The 22126-nt window shown below is 39.8% G+C and overlaps 1 protein-coding gene across 1 annotated transcript; it reads right to left on the reverse strand.

The window, feature by feature from the left end:
* Positions 1–1154: 1154 nt before the first annotated feature.
* On the reverse strand, positions 1155–21680 carry LOC139121064 (uncharacterized). The gene is made up of 4 exons (XM_070685687.1): positions 21569–21680; positions 15144–15441; positions 11743–11797; positions 1155–3834 (listed from the first exon to the last, which is right to left on the reverse strand). The coding sequence occupies exons 2-4, from the start codon at positions 15274–15276 to the stop codon at positions 2010–2012; spliced, it is 2013 nt and encodes a 670-aa protein (XP_070541788.1). The 5' UTR covers positions 15277–15441; positions 21569–21680; the 3' UTR covers positions 1155–2009.
* Between the last annotated feature and the right edge of the window lie 446 nt (positions 21681–22126).

Raw genomic sequence — 22126 nt, forward strand, 5'->3', positions numbered from 1 at the left:
CACAATGTTCATGAAGCTGTATGTACATTTGTCATTTTTTGAGGACATTGACAGAATACAAACTATTCAGAATAGTGCAAAATGTCATCAATAACAACTGGAAGCTTCAGGTCGAACAACTTTTGAATAACAATTTAGGATCAGATAACCTACGAGTTATTTGTAGTTTCCTCGTAGCCTACAATGTATAGTGAATCAACATTCGGTGAAATTCCAAAATCAAATTTCTTGCACAACCATGGACTTGAAACCACTCTAGTCTAATCATGAACATTAATACTAATAATTAGATGTACATAAATGCACAGATTTAACTGGAAAAGAAATATTCATAGTTTCATCATAGGCTGCCATGCATAGTGAATTGACATTTCAGTGAAATTCCAAAATCAAATTTCTTGCACAACCATTGACTTGAAACCACTCTAGTCTAATCATGACCATTAATACTAATAATTAGGTGTACATAAATGCACAGATTTACTGGTTTTGTATTGGAAAAAATATTCATAGTTTCATCATGGGCTGCCATGCATAGTGAATGGACATTTCAGTGAAATTCCAAAATCAAATTTCTTGCACAACCATTGACTTGAAACCACTCTAGTCTAATCATGAACATTAATACTAATAATTAGGTGTACATAAATGCACAGATTTACTGGTTTTGTATTGGAAAAAAATATTCATAGTTTCATCATGGGCTGCCATGCATAGTGAATGGACATTTCAGTGAAATTCCAAAATCAAATTTCTTGCACAACCATTGACTTGAAACCACTCTAGTCTAATCATGAACATTAATACTAATAATTAGGTGTACATAAATGCACAGATTTACTGGTTTTGTATTGGAAAAAAATATTCATAGTTTCATCATGGGCTGCCATGCATAGTGAATGGACATTTCAGTGAAATTCCAAAATCAAATTTCTTGCACAACCATTGACTTGAAACCACTGTAGTCTAGTCATGAACATTAATACTAATAATTAGGTGTACATAAATGCACAGATTTACTAGTTTTGTATTGGAAAAAAATATTCATAGTTTCATCATAGGCTGCCATGCATAGTGAATGGACATTTCAGTGAAATTCCAAAATCAAATTTCTTGCACAACCATTGACTTGAAACCACTCTAGTCTAATCATGAACATTAATACTAATAATTAGGTGTACATAAATGCAAAGATTTACCTAGTTTTGTATTGGGAAAAAATATTCATAGTTTAATCATAGGCTGCCATGCATAGTGAATGGACATTATAGATGAAATCTAAAAATTACATTTTTTGTACATGTCATGCATGCACTTTTTACCTGCCACTTCAAGCAAAGTACATTTACATGAATTATCACACACTTATGATTTGATATTTTTTGGACAAAGCGTTATATCGGCCGCATTTTGCCTTCCTTTTGGGAGGGGACTTCAAAAGTATAGCAAGTCAGAAGGAGGTCTTGAACACATTGCGGGTTTTTTTGGGGGGTATTGAGTAACAGGGGAGGGTCACATATTTTCATGCACGGATAAGGGGGAGGGTCACTAATTTTTGTGCATGAACTTTTGAAGGGTCACTATATTTGATGCAGCGGTTTTTCGAAAAACACCGGCCCACCTCCCCCCTGTAATTTATGTCCAGTCCCTTACACTGTGGAACACATATGTGTAGCTGCAGCCTACGTCCCACACGCCTATACACACTTGTGTCACACACGGGAAAACTGAAACGCAGTAAAACGGAAGCGAGACTATATCACCTGTGTTTGTGCATGGCATTGGCACTAACGTACGTAAATACTCAACATTTGCTGCTTTACAAAACTAAAAGGTAGACAAAGTCAGTTTTCGCTTGTATTTTACCATTTCATTGTTCACGCTTGTGTTTAATTTTTAATACAAAGCGTCAATTAATGAATGTTTTGTTGCTAACTTTCGGGGGAGGCACCTGCCCCCTCACCCCTTTCAGGCCACGGCTCTGGTAGGTAAAACTAAGGTCTTTGCAATCAGTTTCCCTTGAGAATGTCCTTAAATTCTTCATGAGTCTGGCTGATAGCAGTTAAAGATTTCAGTTGCTCCTTCATTCTCGCAGCAACCTTAAATCTTTGCTGTATATGTACAATCGCTTCCAAGATATGCTTTCGCCAAAAATCTACATTGCTGTCCCAACTTTCCTTTTTCGTTATGTCTACAATTATGGCCTCGGTGTCCTTAGTGTCGAAGTGCTTTTCGATGAATTCTGCCAGACCTGATTGTTTGGTGATGAGGACTGGAAGTCCAGCGGCAATGGCTTCCATACCAGCCATGCCGAAGGGTTCATTCCTAGACGGCATGATGAATAGATCACTTTCTTTCATATGTTCAATGATACGCGTCCGTGAAGCCCACGGATTCGAGATATACCTGTCAAACTTTGTCTGTGAGTACTTCGATAAATAATCTTGGCCCCCAGCGTGTTTCCACACCTTTTTTACTTTGTCTTTGCTCTGCACTTGCTTTGCTGTGTCTTTGCCCTGCACTTTCTTTTCCGTGCCTTTGCTCTGCACTTTCTTTTCTGTGTCTTTCCTCTGCACTTGCTTTTCTGTGTCTTTGCCCTGCACTTGCTTTTCTGTGTCATTGTCCTGCACTTGCTTTTCTGTGTCTTTCCTCTGCACTTGCTTTTCTGTGTCTTTGCCCTGCACTTGCTTTTCTGTGTCTTTGCCCTCCACTTGCTTTTCTGTGTCATGGTCCTGCACTTGCTTTTCTGTGTCTGTCCTCTGCACTTGCTTTTCTGTGTCATTGCCCTCCACTTGCTTTTCTGTGTCTTTGCCCTGCACTTCCTTTTCTGTGTCTTTGCCCTCCACTTGCTTTTCTGTGTCTTTTCCCTGCACTTGCTTTTCTGTGTCTTTGCCCTCCACTTTCTTTTCTGTGTCTTTCCTCTGCACTTGCTTTTCTGTGTCTTTTCCCTGCACTTGCTTTTCTGTGTCTTTGCCCTGCACTTTCTTTTCTGTGTCATTGTCCTGCACTTTCTTTTCTGTGTCTTTCCTCTGCACTTGCTTTTTTGTGTCTTTTCCCTGCACTTGCTTTTTTCTGTCATTCCCCTGCACTGGCATTTCTGTGTCTGTCAACTTCAAACGTCTATGAACGTAATGCTCACCGATTCCCCTTAAGGCTTTGGCAACGATATCATATTCTTTATTTTTTTTTACTCCTGTATAAAATCTACCAAAAGTCAGGATTTGCAGTGGGTGCTTCGGATATGGTGCCTTTATCTTTAATTTAAAGAAATCCTGGTGAGGATATGGTATATACTGCTTGTGTACGACATTTTCATTAAATTTGTCGACAAAGTAGTTGTATATGCGGGGGCCAATAGAGAAGACGACCTCTGAATTTTCTGCCATGTTTATGATGTATTGCTCTTTCTCTTTTAACTCTTCATTAGTGTTCTCTTTGTAAACGTCGGTTTGTGCGGGAATAGCGTGAGTGAATTGCAATACTCTTTTCTCACTTTTTTCTGTTTCGATAGCGGCATATGACGATACCTGCATATGGCCAATTATCACCTCTAAATTTTTTAACTGTGCAGAGTCTTGAACAGCTTTGTCAGACTTGGGTAAATCAGTGGTGGAGCTTTTATCTTTCGCGAATGTTTTTTCTGGAACTTGGATATCATTGACCCCTTTCTGCTCAGTATCATTTTTGTCATCTTTGGATGGTTCAGCCACAGTTGTGACATGGACATCAAAATCAGCCTCCTTTGCTTCCTTTGCCATATCTTGAATGACTGTAGAAATGCCGCCTTTTGCTGTTCCCCATTCATCATTTAAGATAAGGACACATTTCCTTGAACTATAAAAATGAACACAGAGAAACAGTAAATAAGTTAATTACTAACAAAAACAGCAGGAAAGGTGAAAATGAGCCTACAGCCCCCACCCCGCATTGTTTCAACATTTTGAAGGTCCAGGCCAGGGCTCAAGAAAATGGCCCATACACGGAGAGCCCAGCGAAGGCCCCTGCCCTTACCGGCCTTGGCTTTCCTTCAAGAAACCCCCGTTAGCTAAAGTATGCCAAAGGAACGTGTGATGCAATATGCGGGCCATTATCAATATTCTAGAAAAATCCCTATTAGATATGCACCCTCTCGAGACATTTCTGGTAGGATAAAGGGTAAAGACGAGTGCGAGTGGATCTGTGCTTACTAAAGCCAAAGTTGTATGGACGAGCATTGCTACATTCACCCGACCAGACACTTCTTCTGTCTGATGATTGCAGGATGCATGAAACTTAAGTAACAGATATCATTACTTTGTACTTGAAGGAATTTTGTGTTATTATTTATAACGCTCTGCATCGAGCACTGTAACTTCCCACGAGGACATCTGTATACTTCGATACAACATAACCAACTTCTATATAAAGAGGATGCACACGCTCGAGAAATGTCAATCCTTTTGTGTATTTACGGTGCTAAGTGAGAGTGAGAAGGTGAAGGTCATCCATCTTTGAACTGAAAGGGACAATGCCTGGAGAACTCTGACAACACGCGATGTGTATAATACTGAAAGAACGAACCATTAGATAATATGCTAGGGGTAGTCGGAAAAAGAATGTGAGATTTTTTGTCTTGAAATATCGTGTATGTTTCGACAACATGACCCAATATGCAGTTTTTTTCTGAGCCTGATATTGTATACATTCACCAAACTGTTAATAATTTTATAACAATATCAGTTTTTTGTCAATGTATTCCCCGATTTGGTCTCATCTCAATCTAATTAGATCAACGTTCCGCCAGGTTCAGTGACATTATCTATGCTGTACACCTGGCATATACAGATGTTGCCGCTATTTCGACCGTTCTGTGTTCACCAGAGTAAAATATTTGATTCGATAACATAGAACTTTATCACAACGACAAGAAATAATTAATGCATTGCCGAATGGGTGAAAACAGAAAGGTGAGACAGTCCATTGCACACTGAGCTCACTGGATTAAAAAAAACACCTCAAGATCATACAAGAAGAAGATACACAAAAACGTGTTGTGTAGCATGGACATTTAACAGGACGGGGCACGTCAAACCAAGTTGAACTGATCCGTTAGCTCAGTTGGTACAGCATCTGGGCTGGATTCGGGGGACGTGGGTTCAAGTCCTACATAAGTCATTTTTTCAAGGCCCCAAAATTTGCAGTGTAGAGACACTCCGATGTAGTTGTGTGACTTTTTACCATTAGTTTCTACGTGTAACTTCCACGCTACACAACACCGGGCAACCTGTCATATTAAAAAATACGTTTCTAATTACATATTTACGGTTCCTTACAACATATCATTCGAGAGAATAACCTGAGTAATTGTGAGGTCTCTTTGGGAAGGAAAAAGGCCAAAAGGACAGCGCGCGTCAAACCAACTTGAACTCATCCGTTAGCTCAGTCTGTAGAGCATTCGAACTGAATTTGGGGGACGTGGGTTCAAATGACATTTGCAGTGTAGAGACACCCTGATGTAGTCGTATGACTTTTCTCAGTTTCTACTCTAAATTTCCTCCCTACACAACACTGGGGAACCTGCCATATTACAAAACACGTTTCTACACACACACATATATATACATATATATATAAAAATATATATAAAATATATATAATATATATATATATATATATATATATATATATATATATATATATATATATATATATATATATATATATATATATATATATATATATATATATATATGGATCACTGACTTGAGGGCATACAAATCGTGATTATGCTCTCACCGTCATGTGTCTCAGCAATAAAGCACACCCAGTATACCACGAGATTTTGACAGAACATCAAAGACCGATTTTTGCTTTGCAGAGAGCTCACGCGGATGCTGACCGTGGTATATCGTTAATATACCACGGTTATATTCGCGTCTCGACCAATCAGATCGCTGCATTTGCGCCATCAATATACTGGTATGATATACTATTCATTTTATAACACCGAACATTTGAAATCATCACAAATTCCTGTAATTTTACTGTGTGTATCAAACGACAGGTTGAAATGACGCACAAATTTTTGAGTGACGCATTTCATATATCTTATATCTCATTTCTGACACAGTGCTTGTACACTTCAATGCATGTCCGTGCCTCCCTATATATTCCGATGGCTAGCGCGTAGTGGGCAAGAGTCGAGGGCAATAGCAAATCTAACCATGAAATATCACTTTTTTGAGAATGTCATTTGGTGGACTTTTAGCCAATCACAAGATCAGAATTATACATTTATATATATACATATATATATATATATATATATATATATATATATATATATATATATATATATATATATATATATATATATATATATATATATATATATATATACACCCGACTCCAACCCTCGAGGTTAGCACATACCTACTCCTTAGATTTTAAAAAATCATTTAGAAATATTCTTTTGCTAGAGGTATATCCATTACGTTCCCACTGGGCAACATATCGTTTGTGGATATGTTGATAGAGAAGCTCAAGGAAATTTCAGATATTATATGCCTTGGCACATACTCGACGGACTTCACCCGAAACATGATGAAATACACCTCCCTTGCATTGGCCACTTCAGCCAGAGCAGCTGTCGAAGATCCCAAACCCAGTGAGGTTCCTGGCCGACAATTTGGTTGAGGACTGGCCCTTTACCGGCTTTGATAGCCAGATCCCCTACCCACTCTCAGCTAACGATATACTCTGGGCGAAGAGAGGGATAGCCAGATCCCCTTACACAGTGAAGTTCATATCCGAATTCAGGGTTGAGGACAAGCCTTTTATCAACCCGGATAGCCAGATTCCCCATCCGGTGAGGCTCCTAGACAATGAGTGGGTTGTGGCCTTTGATGATGTCACAGCTGAGTTTGATGCCGATAGTGCCACTGCTGACTTCTCTACCTGGAGGGTGGATAAAACGACCTGAGCTTGGTGTCATTGAGATTGATGATGAAATGTATGTCAGGGCCGGTCGACTGGGTCTGGACGCTAGCATGAGAGACAAAAGGGCAGCATGGTTACTTGCTGCTGTTCCAGACTGAGAGTTCATTCTGATAATCAAGTTCTCGCTCGAGCAAATCGAGTGACTGGTTTGTTGAAGACAAAGTTGCCCTAGTCCATGCTCAGAGGAAGAAGGATCAGGCTATTTCCTATCAATCAGGACACAAAGACTGGTTAACTGACTTGGATAGATAGAGTATAATGTCAGAACTCTTACTCTGGCACCGCGGCTGTGTATGAGCTGTACTCCTTAGAGACCAAGACCCTGCCAACTTGGCCCCAAAAAGAGATGATGACCTGAGCTGTATGGCCCAGCGAGTCGTGGAGTACTTTGAAGGCGTCCTAAGGGATCAGGGGGTCACTTCCACATGATGCCGGAAAATATGGGAGTGGGAGGAGAGAGTTCATGAGACAAGTGCCATTGTCGGCGATGTGGCCAGAATTGATAACATCCTGAAGAGTATGATCATACTAAGGGACACTGCCGGTGAGGACATCTTTAACATTGGGAAATACTTGTTTCGGCAATGGGGCCAGAGGCAAAGTAGAGCTAATCTCCCGCAATGGCCATGCTCGCTTCAAAGCATTGCACTTTCCTCAAAGCAGAGAGGTCCACATCTAGGAGGGTGATGTCTGGCAGGTCTAGCTCTCGTGAGATTGTCCAGATAGACAACTTACAGTCGACCAGTTTGTATTCCATGGCAGCCGCGCCTACAGGACACAGGAAGCTAATGAGAGGTAGGGAGGTTTGAGAAGGTCTAGGTTACCTTTTAAAGAGGTACTCCCACTTGGTAACATTTTTAAAACACATTTTTTAATGCCAACAGTCGATATTTGATGTGGAGACTGCGCGTGGATCGCGAGATATTGATAAAACATGTCATTTTCCGAGCGTATTTTTCGCATCCCAAAGTTTTACGATTATTTCTGATAATGACCCAAAATCCCCAGAAGGTTTGTTGTTGTGCTGATTGACGATATTCTAGGGAGTCCATAATAAGTTAGAAGGACGCAATTTTACCTCCCACTGTGAAGACTACAGCATTATGCCCTCACTTCAGGTTGTTTTTTTTAACTTCTCCTTAGTTTTTGTCGTTTTCATTATTCTCAGTCAGTTCTATTTTATTTTCAACCAATACCATATAGATATCAGTTTTTGAGTGTAAAATATTAGCTGCCTCTGATGACTACATTTTGTAGTCTGCCACACAGTAACGTGTGGTTCGATACATAGCGGCAGCCACGTGGTACGCATGCATACCACGCGGTTGCCACTATGTATCAACAGCACATATCTGTGCTAGTCACCTACGCGGATTCTTGTGGAATCAGCAAACTTTGTTTCCCGTTTTTTCTCTGAGTCAGTAATACTCGACTTTCCCCAACGGGGCATGACCGATTACCAACGCGAGAGGTACTGTGGCGTACAGCAGCGTTAGCGTAGACCCGTACTCCATAGCTTAGTAGACAATGGCCCCAGTGCCGAACGTTCGATGTTCGGAAGCTGAATTTAGGTGGGCCACCGGAATTCAAACTTTTACTTTTTTGAGGACTTGTTTTTATCGATATCTCGTGATCGTGCGCAGTCGCCATGTCAAATATCGACCGTTGGCATTGAAAAAATGTGTTTTAAAAATGTTACCAAGTGGGAGTGCCACTTTAATAGCTGAAAACGCTTCCAGTAAGAACCATGCGGCCAGCACCATGGCCAAGGAAAAGAACAGCTGCAAGGCTACCCAGCCAGCTTTCTCATGCACATCCAGAAGGCTTGCATGGAGCATGGTCATGGCGGGTCCTTGAACTCGATTGACTACAACATGAGGGATGTTGCTAGCATCAACTTGAAGGTTGCTACCCTTCTAACTTTCAGGAACTGGAAAAACAAAGCCAAGCCCGATTCCACGCACTTTGGACCACAGTCCCTTGGTGGGCTATTCAGCTCTGGGACTATTCGCCCCATAGACGAGTGTACAGAAGCGAGAAACATCTCGCTTCTGTACACTCGTCTATGGGGCGAATAGTCCCAGAGCTGAATAGCCCACCAAGGGACTGTGATTTGGACACCTAATTGACTGCACGACTTATGTAGCCATCAACAACTCTCTTCCCAAAAGCGTTAGCGCTGGCTTTTCGGAGGTCCAGGAGTTGGAGTTTTCTGTCTGTGGCCTCTCAGCTAGGCGACTGATGCCGTATGTTGTGGGTTCGAATCCGATTGAAAACTATCCGAATTCTAAAGACGCGCAGCCTGTCATGCCTGCATGATTTGGAAAGTACTTCGCTAAAATGGCTGAGCCCTTACACATCTTCTTGCCATCCTGACAGTCTGGCCTTCTGACCACTATCAAAGCCCATGAAGCTATTGTCGCCTATGAGAAACTGACCAAAGTCTTGTTCACAGAAGATCAAAAGCAGTGATGCAGCATCATTGGCAAGTAAGCATTAGGGTATGATTGTATGATTCTATTTCTTATAATTCACTTTAAGGTATAGGCACACGTTAGAGGATACTTATTTTAAACTCACTTTTTCTCAATAAATTTCAATTTTGGACCCCACACATTAAATATTTTCTGCTAGCCCTATATCTGAACATTATGAAAAATATGTTTATTTTCCAAAATCACTGTGTCTGTGTCCATTTCTCTCAAAAATATTCGTTTTTGAGTTTTTTTACCTAAAAAAAATTAGGTGGGCAAGGACTATGCCGACTTGAGAAACGGTGTCCCAGATTTTTTCTATTCCCTTTAGTTTCAGCACAATAAGGTGAAAGTAGCAACTATGAGTTTTTGAATAAATTACCGGGTTTTGTTCACTTCAGCAAGAATTTCTCTTGTTCTACCAATTTTACTGAAAATCTGAGACACAGTTTTACAGATATATATTGCTACTGTGACCTGGTAAAAAATCGGACCGATCTGTGCACCATACTCAAACCTAATTTCTGTTGAAGTTACGCTTGTCGGGCCGAAATCGGAAGAGAGATAATCAAAGAATTGTGTAAACACCCCTATACGTAAAAAAATCGATCGTTGATATGACTTTCCGGGCGATTTTTATTCATGTTCACGATATTGCATCAAGCAGGAGACTAGATGTTTTGTATTTTACATCAAATACCCCTCGGAAGATCATAAATGGCGAGAAAATCGGGAGAAACTGACACAACTGTTTAGACGTACGAGTAATGAGGGCGGTCTATTTACATAACAAACACTGCCACGGCTGATCTGGGTTTTTTTTTCTCAAATTAGAGTCTAAGCTTGTTACTGTAACTGTAAACGGTTGTCAAGCTCTATCAATCCGTTTCTCCTCAATTTAGAAGTATCTTTTACACCCGTCGGATGCGAATTGAGATATATTACATTTGCGAGAGTCTCGATGGACCACATTGATTTCGACATCGCGGCGTCACGGAAGCCATGGCGGTGACTATTCAAGTTCGTCATTCGGCCCGTGCGCCTGTTGAACTTCCCCTCGAAGATGAAAATTTATGCATACGCATCGCCTGACATGGCCACCAGTTTCATTCACTAATTTGTTCACTTATCGCCGACCTTCGCATTGAAATGAGCGTACTGTGGTAGACTCTGACTCTGTCGCTGACTTCCATGACGTCCTCCTAGTCGGAAGAAAGACTCATGTCCGATATCTCATCTTCTGCCAAGTTGCTATAAATGGTGAATAAATTGAACTGCCAGGTGTTGCAAATTTACTGTTATTTTTTCTTTATTTTGCAAACAAGTATGAAGATTTTTTTCTTCCTAACTTTCTGCTCTGAAATTTTTTTTTCTGTTTTTGACCACCCCCTCCAAAGACCTAATGGTCCATCCCTAATTGGAGTTTTCAATGTACGTACTATGAATATACAGGAGGTTGCAATTTATTAACAACAAGACTATCATATATCAAACGCAGACATAACATTCAAAAAACGAAATTCACAGGATGTCTGTGAAAAATTATAATGGTGATCAACTTTTAGATTTTTGCAGGGCCACTGATACGGTCATTCGTAATGGTAGGTGTATTGGAGACAGTATCGGAAAATCACTTGTCATCAAAGGCAAGGCAACAGTACTGTTGATTATAATATTGTGATGTAAATCTTCGAAATCACTGGCCCATTGCTTCATTATCTATTAAAATGAAAAGAGAACTTTCAGACTTGGCCATAGATGGCGCTAAAATGCTCAATTAATGTAGGCATAAACTCGGGAATTATGGGTAGTTGTGTGTCTGGCATGGGCTCGAGCATGGCCGCACTGTACACGTACAGTTATGTATTGTGGCCAGAATCATGGATCTCAATCCCAATCTGGAAAAAGTGTATTGAATTGGTGTATTTAGGCTACTGTCAGTCAGTACGAAGTATTTCTTCGTCATATATGCTTCCCCGATCCTGTGAAAGAGGGGGTATACCCTGAAAGGACAAGTTAAGGTAGGGCAGGGGCGTTTGTGATCTCGATGGTGGTGTTTACCCAAATAAATACTGTACCCAGTATTAGAAATAGTATACATTAAAGTAGACATGTCATTAAGAGTAAACTGAAGTACGTCGTGAATTCATGAAAATACAAACTTTAACGACACTGCCTCTTGAGTATAAACATGGAGCATGTTTTATGCCATGAGCTCCAATTTGAGTGCACTTAGTATATTTATACGGCATTAATACAACATAAGATAACAGTTATGAAAGTGCATTACCTTAGTTCCGATTCTTTGTTGTGTTCACCTTCACCAGATAAACTCTTCGGTTTGTCTACAAATACAAGATAACTTTACCATGTTATTTCAGAATTATATATAATAATTGAATTTTTGTTACAGGGAACGTTTAATGTCAGCGTTTAAAGAGGCACTCCCACTTGGTAACATTTTTAAAACACATTTTTTGAATGCCAACGGTCGATATTTGACATGGCTACTGCGCGCGGATCGCGAGATATCGATAAAAACATGTCCTCAAAAAAGTTAAAGTTTGAATTCCGGTGGCCAATCTGAATTCAGTTTCCGAACATAGAACGTTCGGCACTGGGGCCATTGTCAACTTAGCTGTGATATCGCAGCGGTACTTGTGGCGTGTATCGAACGCGATCGGGTCATTGAGGTCATCGCCACAGTCCCGCTGCGAGCCAACGCATAAGCTTCGTTGGCAGTTTACGACGATACCGACCGGTGTCGTAGATTTAGCTTGCAAAATAATGAACTATATTAGCCTTTGAATAAATAAACTTATATCATCTTTATCATTGACTATCTGAGACTCATTCTGTGCGCCTGCTAACTTTCTTGAAGATAAGAACACGTATTTTCGACCATTTTCCCGTGAGCCGTCGACGGTTCTACGATGTTTGCTCGATCGCGCGTACAACGCATTGAAATCATGAATACGTTGGAGGTCAAAGGTTCAAATTCAAGCAGGAACCAACGACGACTCACCGAAAAACGGTCGAAAATACATGTTGTCACGGTCGGGCTCATTAGCAGGAGTAGAAGATGAGTCTCAGATAGTCAGTGATACAGTAGGTATAATTTTATTTTTTGCATGCTTTATCTATTTTATTATTTTGCGAGCTAAATCTACGATACCGGTCGGTCTCATAGTAAACTGCCGACGAAGCCTATGCGTTGGCTCGCAGCGGGACTGTGGCGATGACCTCAATGACCCGATCGCGTTCGATACACGCCACAAGTACCGCTGCGATATCACAGCTATTGTCAACTAAGCTATGGAGTACGAGTCTACGCTGACGCTGCTGTACGCCACAGCAGTACCACTCGCGTCGGTGAGCGGTCATGTCCCATGGGAGAAAGCCGAGTCTTACTGACTCGGCAGAAAAATGAAAAACAAAGTTTGCTGATTCCACCAGAATTCGCATAGGTGACTAGCACAGATAGGTGCGGTTGATACATAGCATGCATAGTCAGTCCGGGTCAGCTCCAAAATTGGAGACTCATTATGATAATGTATTCCGGCATTCAGCCAATCATCGACCAGATTACATCATTAATAAAGTACAGGTCACGCTGGGTCACAAATTACCCACCAAGTGTGATCGGCAGTTTTGGGCCGCTTATTAAGCCCCTGTCTTGTGAATTTCGACGAATTTCGACAGTCAACATAATCCACGTGTTCTGCAGAAGGTCATGTCCAACAAGGAGTCCGATTAGTGAACAAATATTCGAAATATTGACAATTCATTTCTACCCCAGTTTATCGATTTCGCTCAAGTACCGAGAATCATTTTGTGGATGTTCGTCATCTCTATTAGAAATACTGTTATAAAGGTTATTTGTGTAGGTACGCGTATAACATTTTGCAAGGAAGAAGAGCAATGTCAGAGCTTTAAAACGATACCTGTTTTGTAGTTGTCAAACGCAGACTAAATATGGTACGCGATTTTGAAAATGTGTTGACAGAGTGGACACACAACTGTTCCCCATACGGTAGAATTTGTATCGCTGCCATCACCGATACAAATGGGTATTCTGAACGATCTGTGTAGGTACACGTTTATATTTCGCAGGACTTCAAGCCAGAGTCTAGGAATCACAGCGATATATGGGGTTTGGTTGTCTTAGCCAGAATAAAACTGGTACGCGCTTTTGAAATTGTGTTTTGACAGAGAGGCCACACAACTGTTCGACATTATGACAGAATACAGCGCGGGAGTTCGACACAGTATGGCGTACGTAACGAAGGACGCATGTGGAGGTTGCCAGGAAATACAATTTTTACTGATGGCGCGCTGGCCGCTGATTGGCTAATGAGAGTGGGGAAATATTATGGTATAGCGCTCCAATTTTGGAGCTGACCCGGACTGATTTTTGCCGCCGCGTGGTATGCGCGCATACCACACGCGGCGGCCACTATGTATCGGACCACGCGTAACTGTGTGGCAGACGACAAAATGTAGTCATCAGAGGCACCTAATATTTTACACGTAAAAACTGATATCTATGTGGTATTGTTTAAAAATTTAATACAACTGATTGAGAATAATGAAAACGACAAAAACTAAGGAGGAGAAGTTTTTAAAAAGAATTACCAGAGGTAAAGGCATTGATAATGATGTATATAAAGTCATTACAGTATGAGGTAAATTAATGCGTCATTCGAACGTTTTTGGACTCCTTAGAATATCGTCAATTAGCACAACAACACACTTTCGAGGGATTCGGGTCTAAACTGAAACGATCGTAAAACTTCGGGATGTGAAAAATACGTCGGGAAATGACATGTTTTTATCAATATCTCGCGATCCGCGCGGAGTCGCCACGTCAAATATCGACCGTTGGCATTAAAAAATGTGTTTTTAAAAATGTTACCAAATGGGAGTGCCTCAGCGTTTAATTTCAGCAGTCAGCTATGAAAACACTTTTACATATCTTATGATATCGTTTGGACTTTTTTCTGACAAATTTTCAGACTTTTAACTTCTTATAGATCCAAGAAAGATCTACAGCCTGTTTTTAGCCACTCAAAGTCATGGTGTTTGTTTGTTTGTTTGTTTGTTTGTTTGTTTGTTTTAATAATAAAATATTTCATTGTTCCCCTCAAAGGCTATGCCGGGATTTGCTACCAACTTGAAGTTAAATAATAATTGAATTCGAGTAACGAGCTTCATTTGACGAAAAAATTGCACTATGGTCTTTGCCTTTACTCTTCTTTCAATATTGTCGTGACATGGAATTCATATGATATGAACTATTATTTTTCTCAAGATAAGCTTTAACTTCAAATACTTCAACACCATAGACAGTTGAAGAGACATAATGCCTACTATGAACTCGCATGTTTTAATAAATTTAGGACTGGGACAGAATGGTGGCTTCGAATATCGGAATATACCTTCATGTCTGATGTTGCTTTAATTTTGTTTTCTGTAATATCTAACATCATCCCATATATGCTTGTTCCACTTTGGAGTTTAATCTCTAAAACTGGGATTAATTGGGGTTAAAACTTTGTTGGTTTTGTTGTAGTTTCTGTGAATTAAGATTCTTTACTTGTTTCCAAGCCATAAGGACCCGAGTTTAAATTTACGACTTCCCCCTATACTCAAGCTCGCCTCCCCATCACCCGTGTTTATAACACTACTTACCACTCTGTTGCTTTGGCTTCTCTAACGAATTTCCCTGAGTCTTCGGGGCATTGGATTTTGCAAGGTCCTCTTGATTATCCGCGTCAACTATAATTTCTCTGGTTTCGAACAATCCCGCAATCTTGTCAGCCATTTTAAATGTGCGCTGACCCAAAGTAGATTGTTTGGTCGATTCCTGTGCTATCGTTTCAATTTTTAAGGCTTCAGGTATTTTTAACCTATTAAATCAACTTGTGGACGGATTTGAATCAGGAAAGCCGTATTTGAACGCTTAAATACGTGTACGTAGAATTGCGATCTGCAGAAAGAAAATAACATTAAATTAGTTTAGGAAGATTGCCAAGTTCGTCGAATTCGGAACAAATATTATGATTCTAAAAATGCTAAAATTCTTCGCAGATCAACAAGTTTTGTGAATTCATATGGGAAGTTAACTTGAAGAGATTACAATAATGTGGTGTGCACGCGAAAATGCTTGTATGTGCCATTTTTTTAACATTAGAAAAATGAAGGCGTTTCATAAATACATCTCTATACTCTTCTCTCAAGGGATGCATTGGTAGGAGCATTTTCAGAATCACCGTCATAAAATAAAGCAGAATTTAAGTTCTGTTTTTGGTCAGTTCTTACTCTTACAAGTTTACTTTCACACCTCTAATTCTCTAATGCGTATAATTAAACTTTATTTTACTTCCTTTTATTTTATATCGGAGGAAATACACTTTCCCTGTAATTATTCTTTTGTTTTCATGAAAGAGAAAAATGAGATCATATCTGAGAAATAACTTTGATTCTTTACTTATTTATGAAAATATAAAATCTTGTCATTAGCATTTCCTAATCAGGTGTCTCAATAATACTTTTGAGAAGTAATTTTGAAACATTCAACTTCATATGAGCCTTTGTCAATAGGGTAAATGGTAGGCAAAATGGTCAAGTAATAATATTCTACGTGAAAGAGCTGAAATGCAAGTTGTTTGCTGCAATTTCCAACCAGATTTACTGAACTGTAATAAACCTTAATGCAGAACTTATTCGAACTTTGTGATGTTTTCTAGTCTACGACCTTACAGCACAAGCAGTCATATCAAATAGCTTGAGAAAATCTATCCAATTTTTTACTTTTTTACTTTTACTAACCCTGTAATCTACCAGGAATATCTTCAGAAAACAAACGTGAGCAAGGTTAGGAATTTATAGGTTAGGAATTATTATATCATAAATTTATGATATCGTCATGTTAAAGGCTATCAAAGTTTCAAGAATGAAATTATTCTTCATATTGGTACAGAGCTCCATCTGACAGTCAACAGGGAGTGTCATGATTATAGCTTTACTGAATAGGTCTAATAAGGCATCTGTCATTAGCACACAGTCTTATATCGTATATCTCAAGGTCCAATAGAAGAAATGGCCATACAAATCAAAATGAATGCATAGTCCTCGAAGTAGAAATGGATTAACTACCCAATGGTTTATCGTAATCCAAGTTCATAAACTTCATAGCATATTCAGAGTATTATTATCTTTTTTATTATTAAGATTTTGTGGACGTTGTGCTCGTTCATTTCACATCTGCTTGAATGTCGACCTGCACAACTATGGCGCCATTTTGAACATTAATCGTATCATGTTATGTAGAAGTTGTCAACGATTTGTTAGTTTACGTTGTCACGCACCAAATAGTGCACCAGATCTTATGATGGCGACAATGACGTATAGTAGTGACAACCGCCCTAAAGCTTGTTTTCGAATATCGGCTTAAATAGAGTTGTTTTTACCAACGTTTTCTGCTGTCAGAGTATGCTTAAGCCAGTAATGGTGAACTGAGGACGTCAATATATACCACGGAGTTAAGAAAAAATTATTGCGTAATATTGTAAAATTATAGTTATTGACAAGAATTTTATCCATTAATAACATTATACTTAATTCTCTTTATGCCAACCTTGCCGGAGTTTAGAATACTGAATACAGAAGCTTAATTATTTGGAGTGCTCAGTCATTACCGTGTCAGCACGGCGTTCACAATAGCATTTCACAATATATATTATTGCCTGAATACATGGGTTTATGTGCCAGACAGAAGGTGACACTTCGCCCGACGCCAGGAGGGCAAATTGTCTCCTGCTGCGAGGGCACATAAACCAATATATTCAGGTAATAACATTTATATTACATGCCTTTCACAGTAAATGCTATATGACATTTAGTTACATGTAGGGCATCCTTAAATAATTTTACCATTATAGACAAGCATCAAACAGATCGTAACGAAAGGCAAAATAGCACTGCGCGCATTGATATTTTACGTCCAGCTTTAAGCGTCTACTATGACGTCGAAAACGTCGAAGGCTTTCATCGGACCAAGTAACTATGGAAACCGGTCAGTACATCGTTCACACGCCCGCTAACTCCCCGGATATTCCTATTCAAATCAATGCACATATTTGTACTGACGTCGAGGCATGTAATAAAGGTTAGACACTGTCTTACATTTATCTTACTTTTTACTTATGACAACAATGGTGTCAAACAAGACAAAGTATCTCTCTTTTAACCATTTCTAGTAAATTTTAACATTTATTCGAGAGGTTGAATTTACTGTTCAAAATATTACAGGGTTATTCACAAAATACGGCCCTGTATGGACGAGGGCTCAGTGAGTGGTGACGTATTGGACGAGCCGAACAGATGCAGCCAACGGAGCTATTCATCGAAAAAGCTATTCCGGAAGCAATTTTTGAGGGTAGGGGAAATTTTAATTTTGCAAGGGCAGGGGACATATTTTAAGGTGGCAGAGGGAGCAAATTTTATTTTTTTTGTCGGGCAGGGCAGATGATTGGTTGATTGTCCTAGGGACAGGGCTTGGCGAAAAAAACGAGGAGAGGGAAGGTACTTTTAAAACGGGGACAGGGGAATTTCAGCCATGGTGTTTCCGGGATGGGGACACAGTGCAAGTACTTATACCCTTTAAAGGTTACCCAGACTACTTAGCCTATCGATTGACCCCACATCTCACTCTATGTACTGCGAGATGGAAACCAAATAGAAGGCCACTGCAGTATGTGTCTGCATGGGAATGTTAATTTTCAGGGGAAATTTTTTCTCAGGGCAGGGGAAAATCGACAGTTTTTTTCATCACTGGGTACTGGGTAGCTTCATGTCTGCAGGGGAAATGGAATGACATTTTGAGGGGAATTTTTTCTACGGCAGGGGAAATCGGCAAGTTTTTTTCGCCACAGGGCAGGGGAGCTTCAAACATTCACAGTGGGGAGGGGAAACAGGCAAAAATATGTGGGGGAGCGGGTAAAGATGAAGTTTGAGTGCGGCAGGGTTAGTCGAAAAATTTTCAGTGGGAGGGCAAATTATGAACAGCTAATTAATTACCCTCTTGACTTAAAATTAGTCAGTTCACATTACTTGTCATGTCAGTCATGTACAATGATCTTATCATAGTAGGTACCCCTTTAAAAGTGCATTGTTCGTTGGCTGCACCTGGAGCCGAAGGCGAGTCCAATACGTCACTCACTGAGCCCGAGTCCATACAGGGCCGTATTTTGTGTATAACCCTATTATTATACACCTCCCTTCATTAATCGTCCGTATAAACTAATTCTATGGTAAATTGAGGGATGCGGCACGCCCGATATGAGTGGAACGCGCGCGATTACTGCTCCGCGCCGTACAAGTCCCTTGCGTTGGCACGAAGCCAATTAATTTTCAGTGCAGTACAAGCAAACTTCGCTGAATGTTTTCAATTTTATTAGTTTTTTAAAATAAAAATCAATTGCATTTAGACTCAGTTTTGTGTTTAGCGTGTTTCAAACCTTATACTACGAATACATTTCGGTGGAAGTTGTTATTATGTATATATATAACTCACCGTAAAATAGTTTGTTTACATCCGATAATCGCTAGGTCAAAGGTCAAACAGGCGCGTCGCGCGTCTCCCGTATTCGGGACTCCGCGTACTATACAAAATACGGAAAGTTATTGGACGGTCAAACTCCCATAGGTTACGGCAGTAGGTGTATAAAATTAAATGTATTGAAAGTATATTCGACAGTATAGGCGACGTCATCGCTTCAATTTTGGGTAAAAAACTGAATTCCGTAAAGTTTTGTCCTTAACCTCCACGCTCGTCACCCCATCTCTTAAGAACCCTAGCCCTATTATATCGAATCCATCGACAAGCTATATATATTTGAAGTAAAGCAAACAATTTCCTATCACTAGTTTTTTTCAGTACTTGTGTTCATGTGTAAACTTCAGTTTCCTGGTCTACTTACTGCTATAAAAACATTTTGAAATGTTTAGTAGGCCCTATTTGGCTTGTCTGTACGGCATGTCAGTGTGTGACGTGCGTTGTCTTTGTTAACAAATGAACATGGACCCGTATATACAATGCAAGATCCGAGGTACATGAATATTCCACATTGATTAAGGGTCATTAGCATAGAAGTTTAATACCGAAACAATGCTCATTAATGTAATATGCACGTTTAAATATCATTACATTGTATACCTCACATCTTGCACTAATAGGACCCGTACCTGAAATTACTTATCAACAGTAACAATGCAGGATATACAGTCAATTCTTTATCCTGAATACCAAAGATAACCTGATCTCTGATGTGTCCATCAGTGTCACCGTACTCACATTTGTTGACTACATGGTAACATGTATGCCATCACTGTTTCCCCCTGCTTTTTGTACGCGAAGGTGCTCTTGGTGTTCAGTACAGTCTGTTGTTTACCGCTGCTACCATGTCATGAAATATGACGAGGTTCGATGCCGTTTACAATACGTAAATAACTAGCTCTACGAAAGCTCTATACACAACTCAATTGACAGTCGACTAAGTACTAACTACTAACTTGTTGCCGTCTCATGGAGTCTTCTGCAAAGTAATCTGTTACTGATACTGATTAGCATTGTAGTCATAGCAACTCTTAGTAACGCAAGACAGTACATTCTCGTTCGATCGATTGCAATTGAGTAAACTTTGCCCTCTTTTTTGATTAATTACTCCTGCCTATCACGTAATGTGTCGAATCACTCAACTGTTACAACAACGGGCTCATCTCGTTGCAACGGGTGTCATAACACTCCAGCTTGAATCACAATAAGTTCAAATAAACTTTTACCGAAATCGACGCTTCCCAAGAGGCTGATAAAGGATAGGGCAACATATGCTTAAATATATAATACCAGGTATGTTCCCCTTAGCATCGAAACTAGAAATTATCTATGTGAGCTTCCAACACTTTTTCGAACTATGTGATATTCAGTTTCACCCCTAGTCTTATATCGGATACTATTAAAAGTATTTTCTTGCCTTGTCCTTTTTTAACTAGACAATTTTTTGTCTCATCGTAGACGATTACTATAAAATGTGCATATACTATCGATAGTATGCCGATCTCCTAACATTAAGTAAGTTTGAAATGTAACTAAATGTCGATTACTACGACTGAACTAGACTGTAGCATCAGTATATTTAATGGTCAAACTAAAATATTTATAGGATAAAGCCCGAATACGAGGTGTCTTCTGGTATATAAAGTCCGACCCTACGATGAAATGTCGAGGCTTTGGGCCTCTACATTTTATACATCAGAAGGGGCGAGTATGAGGGTTTATATGACTTCAAAACTATCACCTGAAACTTACATCTTTACGTTTAGGTTGCTTTGATTACCTCGGTGTTCAATGTAACGTTTTTAGACTTCAATAAAACCTTGATTTTTAAAGTCACCTACAAGTATTATGGAACATCTCATACAAACTCTTTGGGATCTTATTCTATGTTTGTGCCAAAGCAAATTACATGTGCAGCGTCTGTGTTAAAATTTGAATATTGAAAACTGCAGCTCTCTTGGGATATGGCGTGACCACCTTTCATTGGACAATGCTTTGCTAGTGATATTATCATTTACATTTGACTTTCGAGTGATGTGCAACAGGTCTTCCCAGTATTTGAGCGGAACTTTGCAACAGTCTTGTTAACTTGTTTCTGATTGGACTATTTCGTGTTTTCAAGGCAATGTGCAACAGATTTGCTGCATGTGTATGGTGTTGCAACCTGTCTTCTTCCAAAGTGATGAATATTTTTTACCCCTGTTTCAGAACAAATTCGCCGAGTCAGTAGCTTGCCAACACTCCCAGCCAACACTCTGCCGCCGTAGCATGGTCAGTCGGCGTCGTCGGAGCAAAGCCCTGTATTCGACACGAACTTACCTGAACAATAGCTGGCCCTTGCCAAACGCAACGTACCCAACGCTGGCCCTTGCCAAACGCAACGTTTTCCCTCCTGATAAATACCGGACAATCAGACTGTGCGTTCGCTTCACGAAATATTTATCTGCCTAGATTTGGATGGGATGTGCTGTTTGGAAGATTCACAGATTTGAGTTACCTTGAGGACGACAATCCGTGACAGATCGAAGCCAAACCTTTTACGGCAATGAGATTTCAATGAAGGTTTCGTCCCCTTTTCTACTTCGCAGGAATGGCACACGTTTAAATAACCGTTGCTATACCGAGCAAACAAAATAAAGTCAAAACAAAATTGTCATGAAACATCACCATTTTAAATATTGACTCTTACAACAATCAATCAATGTTAACTTTGTTGGCACAAGGCCTTGACAACAGATGGGCGGCTTGGTTGATACTTTGTACTAAGAAGCAATGCGATTTTACCAGGGACAAATTTGGTTTTGATACATTTCTACATTTCATTATAATCACTCATCGGCGCGCACCAGACTCAGTTATTGATATCCCTTTGTCAAAAGCAACTCCGGCACCGAAGTATCATAGGAATGGTTTTGATGCATCTTTGTTACACTGAAAGATGCGGCAAGACTTGTGTTTTCAATTTGGTGAAGATATCCGCAGTCACAGTGGCATACGGCGCCAGACATCAAAGGCGTCCCGTCGCGTCATTTGTACAAACAGAAGTCAAAAGTTC

Source organism: Ptychodera flava, chromosome 2 (assembly GCF_041260155.1).
Source record: "Ptychodera flava strain L36383 chromosome 2, AS_Pfla_20210202, whole genome shotgun sequence".
NCBI classification, from domain to species: Eukaryota; Metazoa; Hemichordata; class Enteropneusta; family Ptychoderidae; genus Ptychodera; species Ptychodera flava.

Excerpts from the sequence above, each read along its gene's own strand:
- LOC139121064 (XM_070685687.1), bottom strand. The coding sequence starts at position 15,276 with ATGGCTGACAAGATTGCGGGATTGTTCGAAACCAGAGAAATTATAGTT. Across the intron at positions 11,798-15,143 it reads GAAGCCAAAGCAACAGAGTG|ACAAACCGAAGAGTTTATCT; the intron begins GTAAGTAGTGTT and ends TTGTATTTGTAG. Across the intron at positions 3,835-11,742 it reads AACAAAGAATCGGAACTAAG|TTCAAGGAAATGTGTCCTTA; the intron begins GTAATGCACTTT and ends TCATTTTTATAG.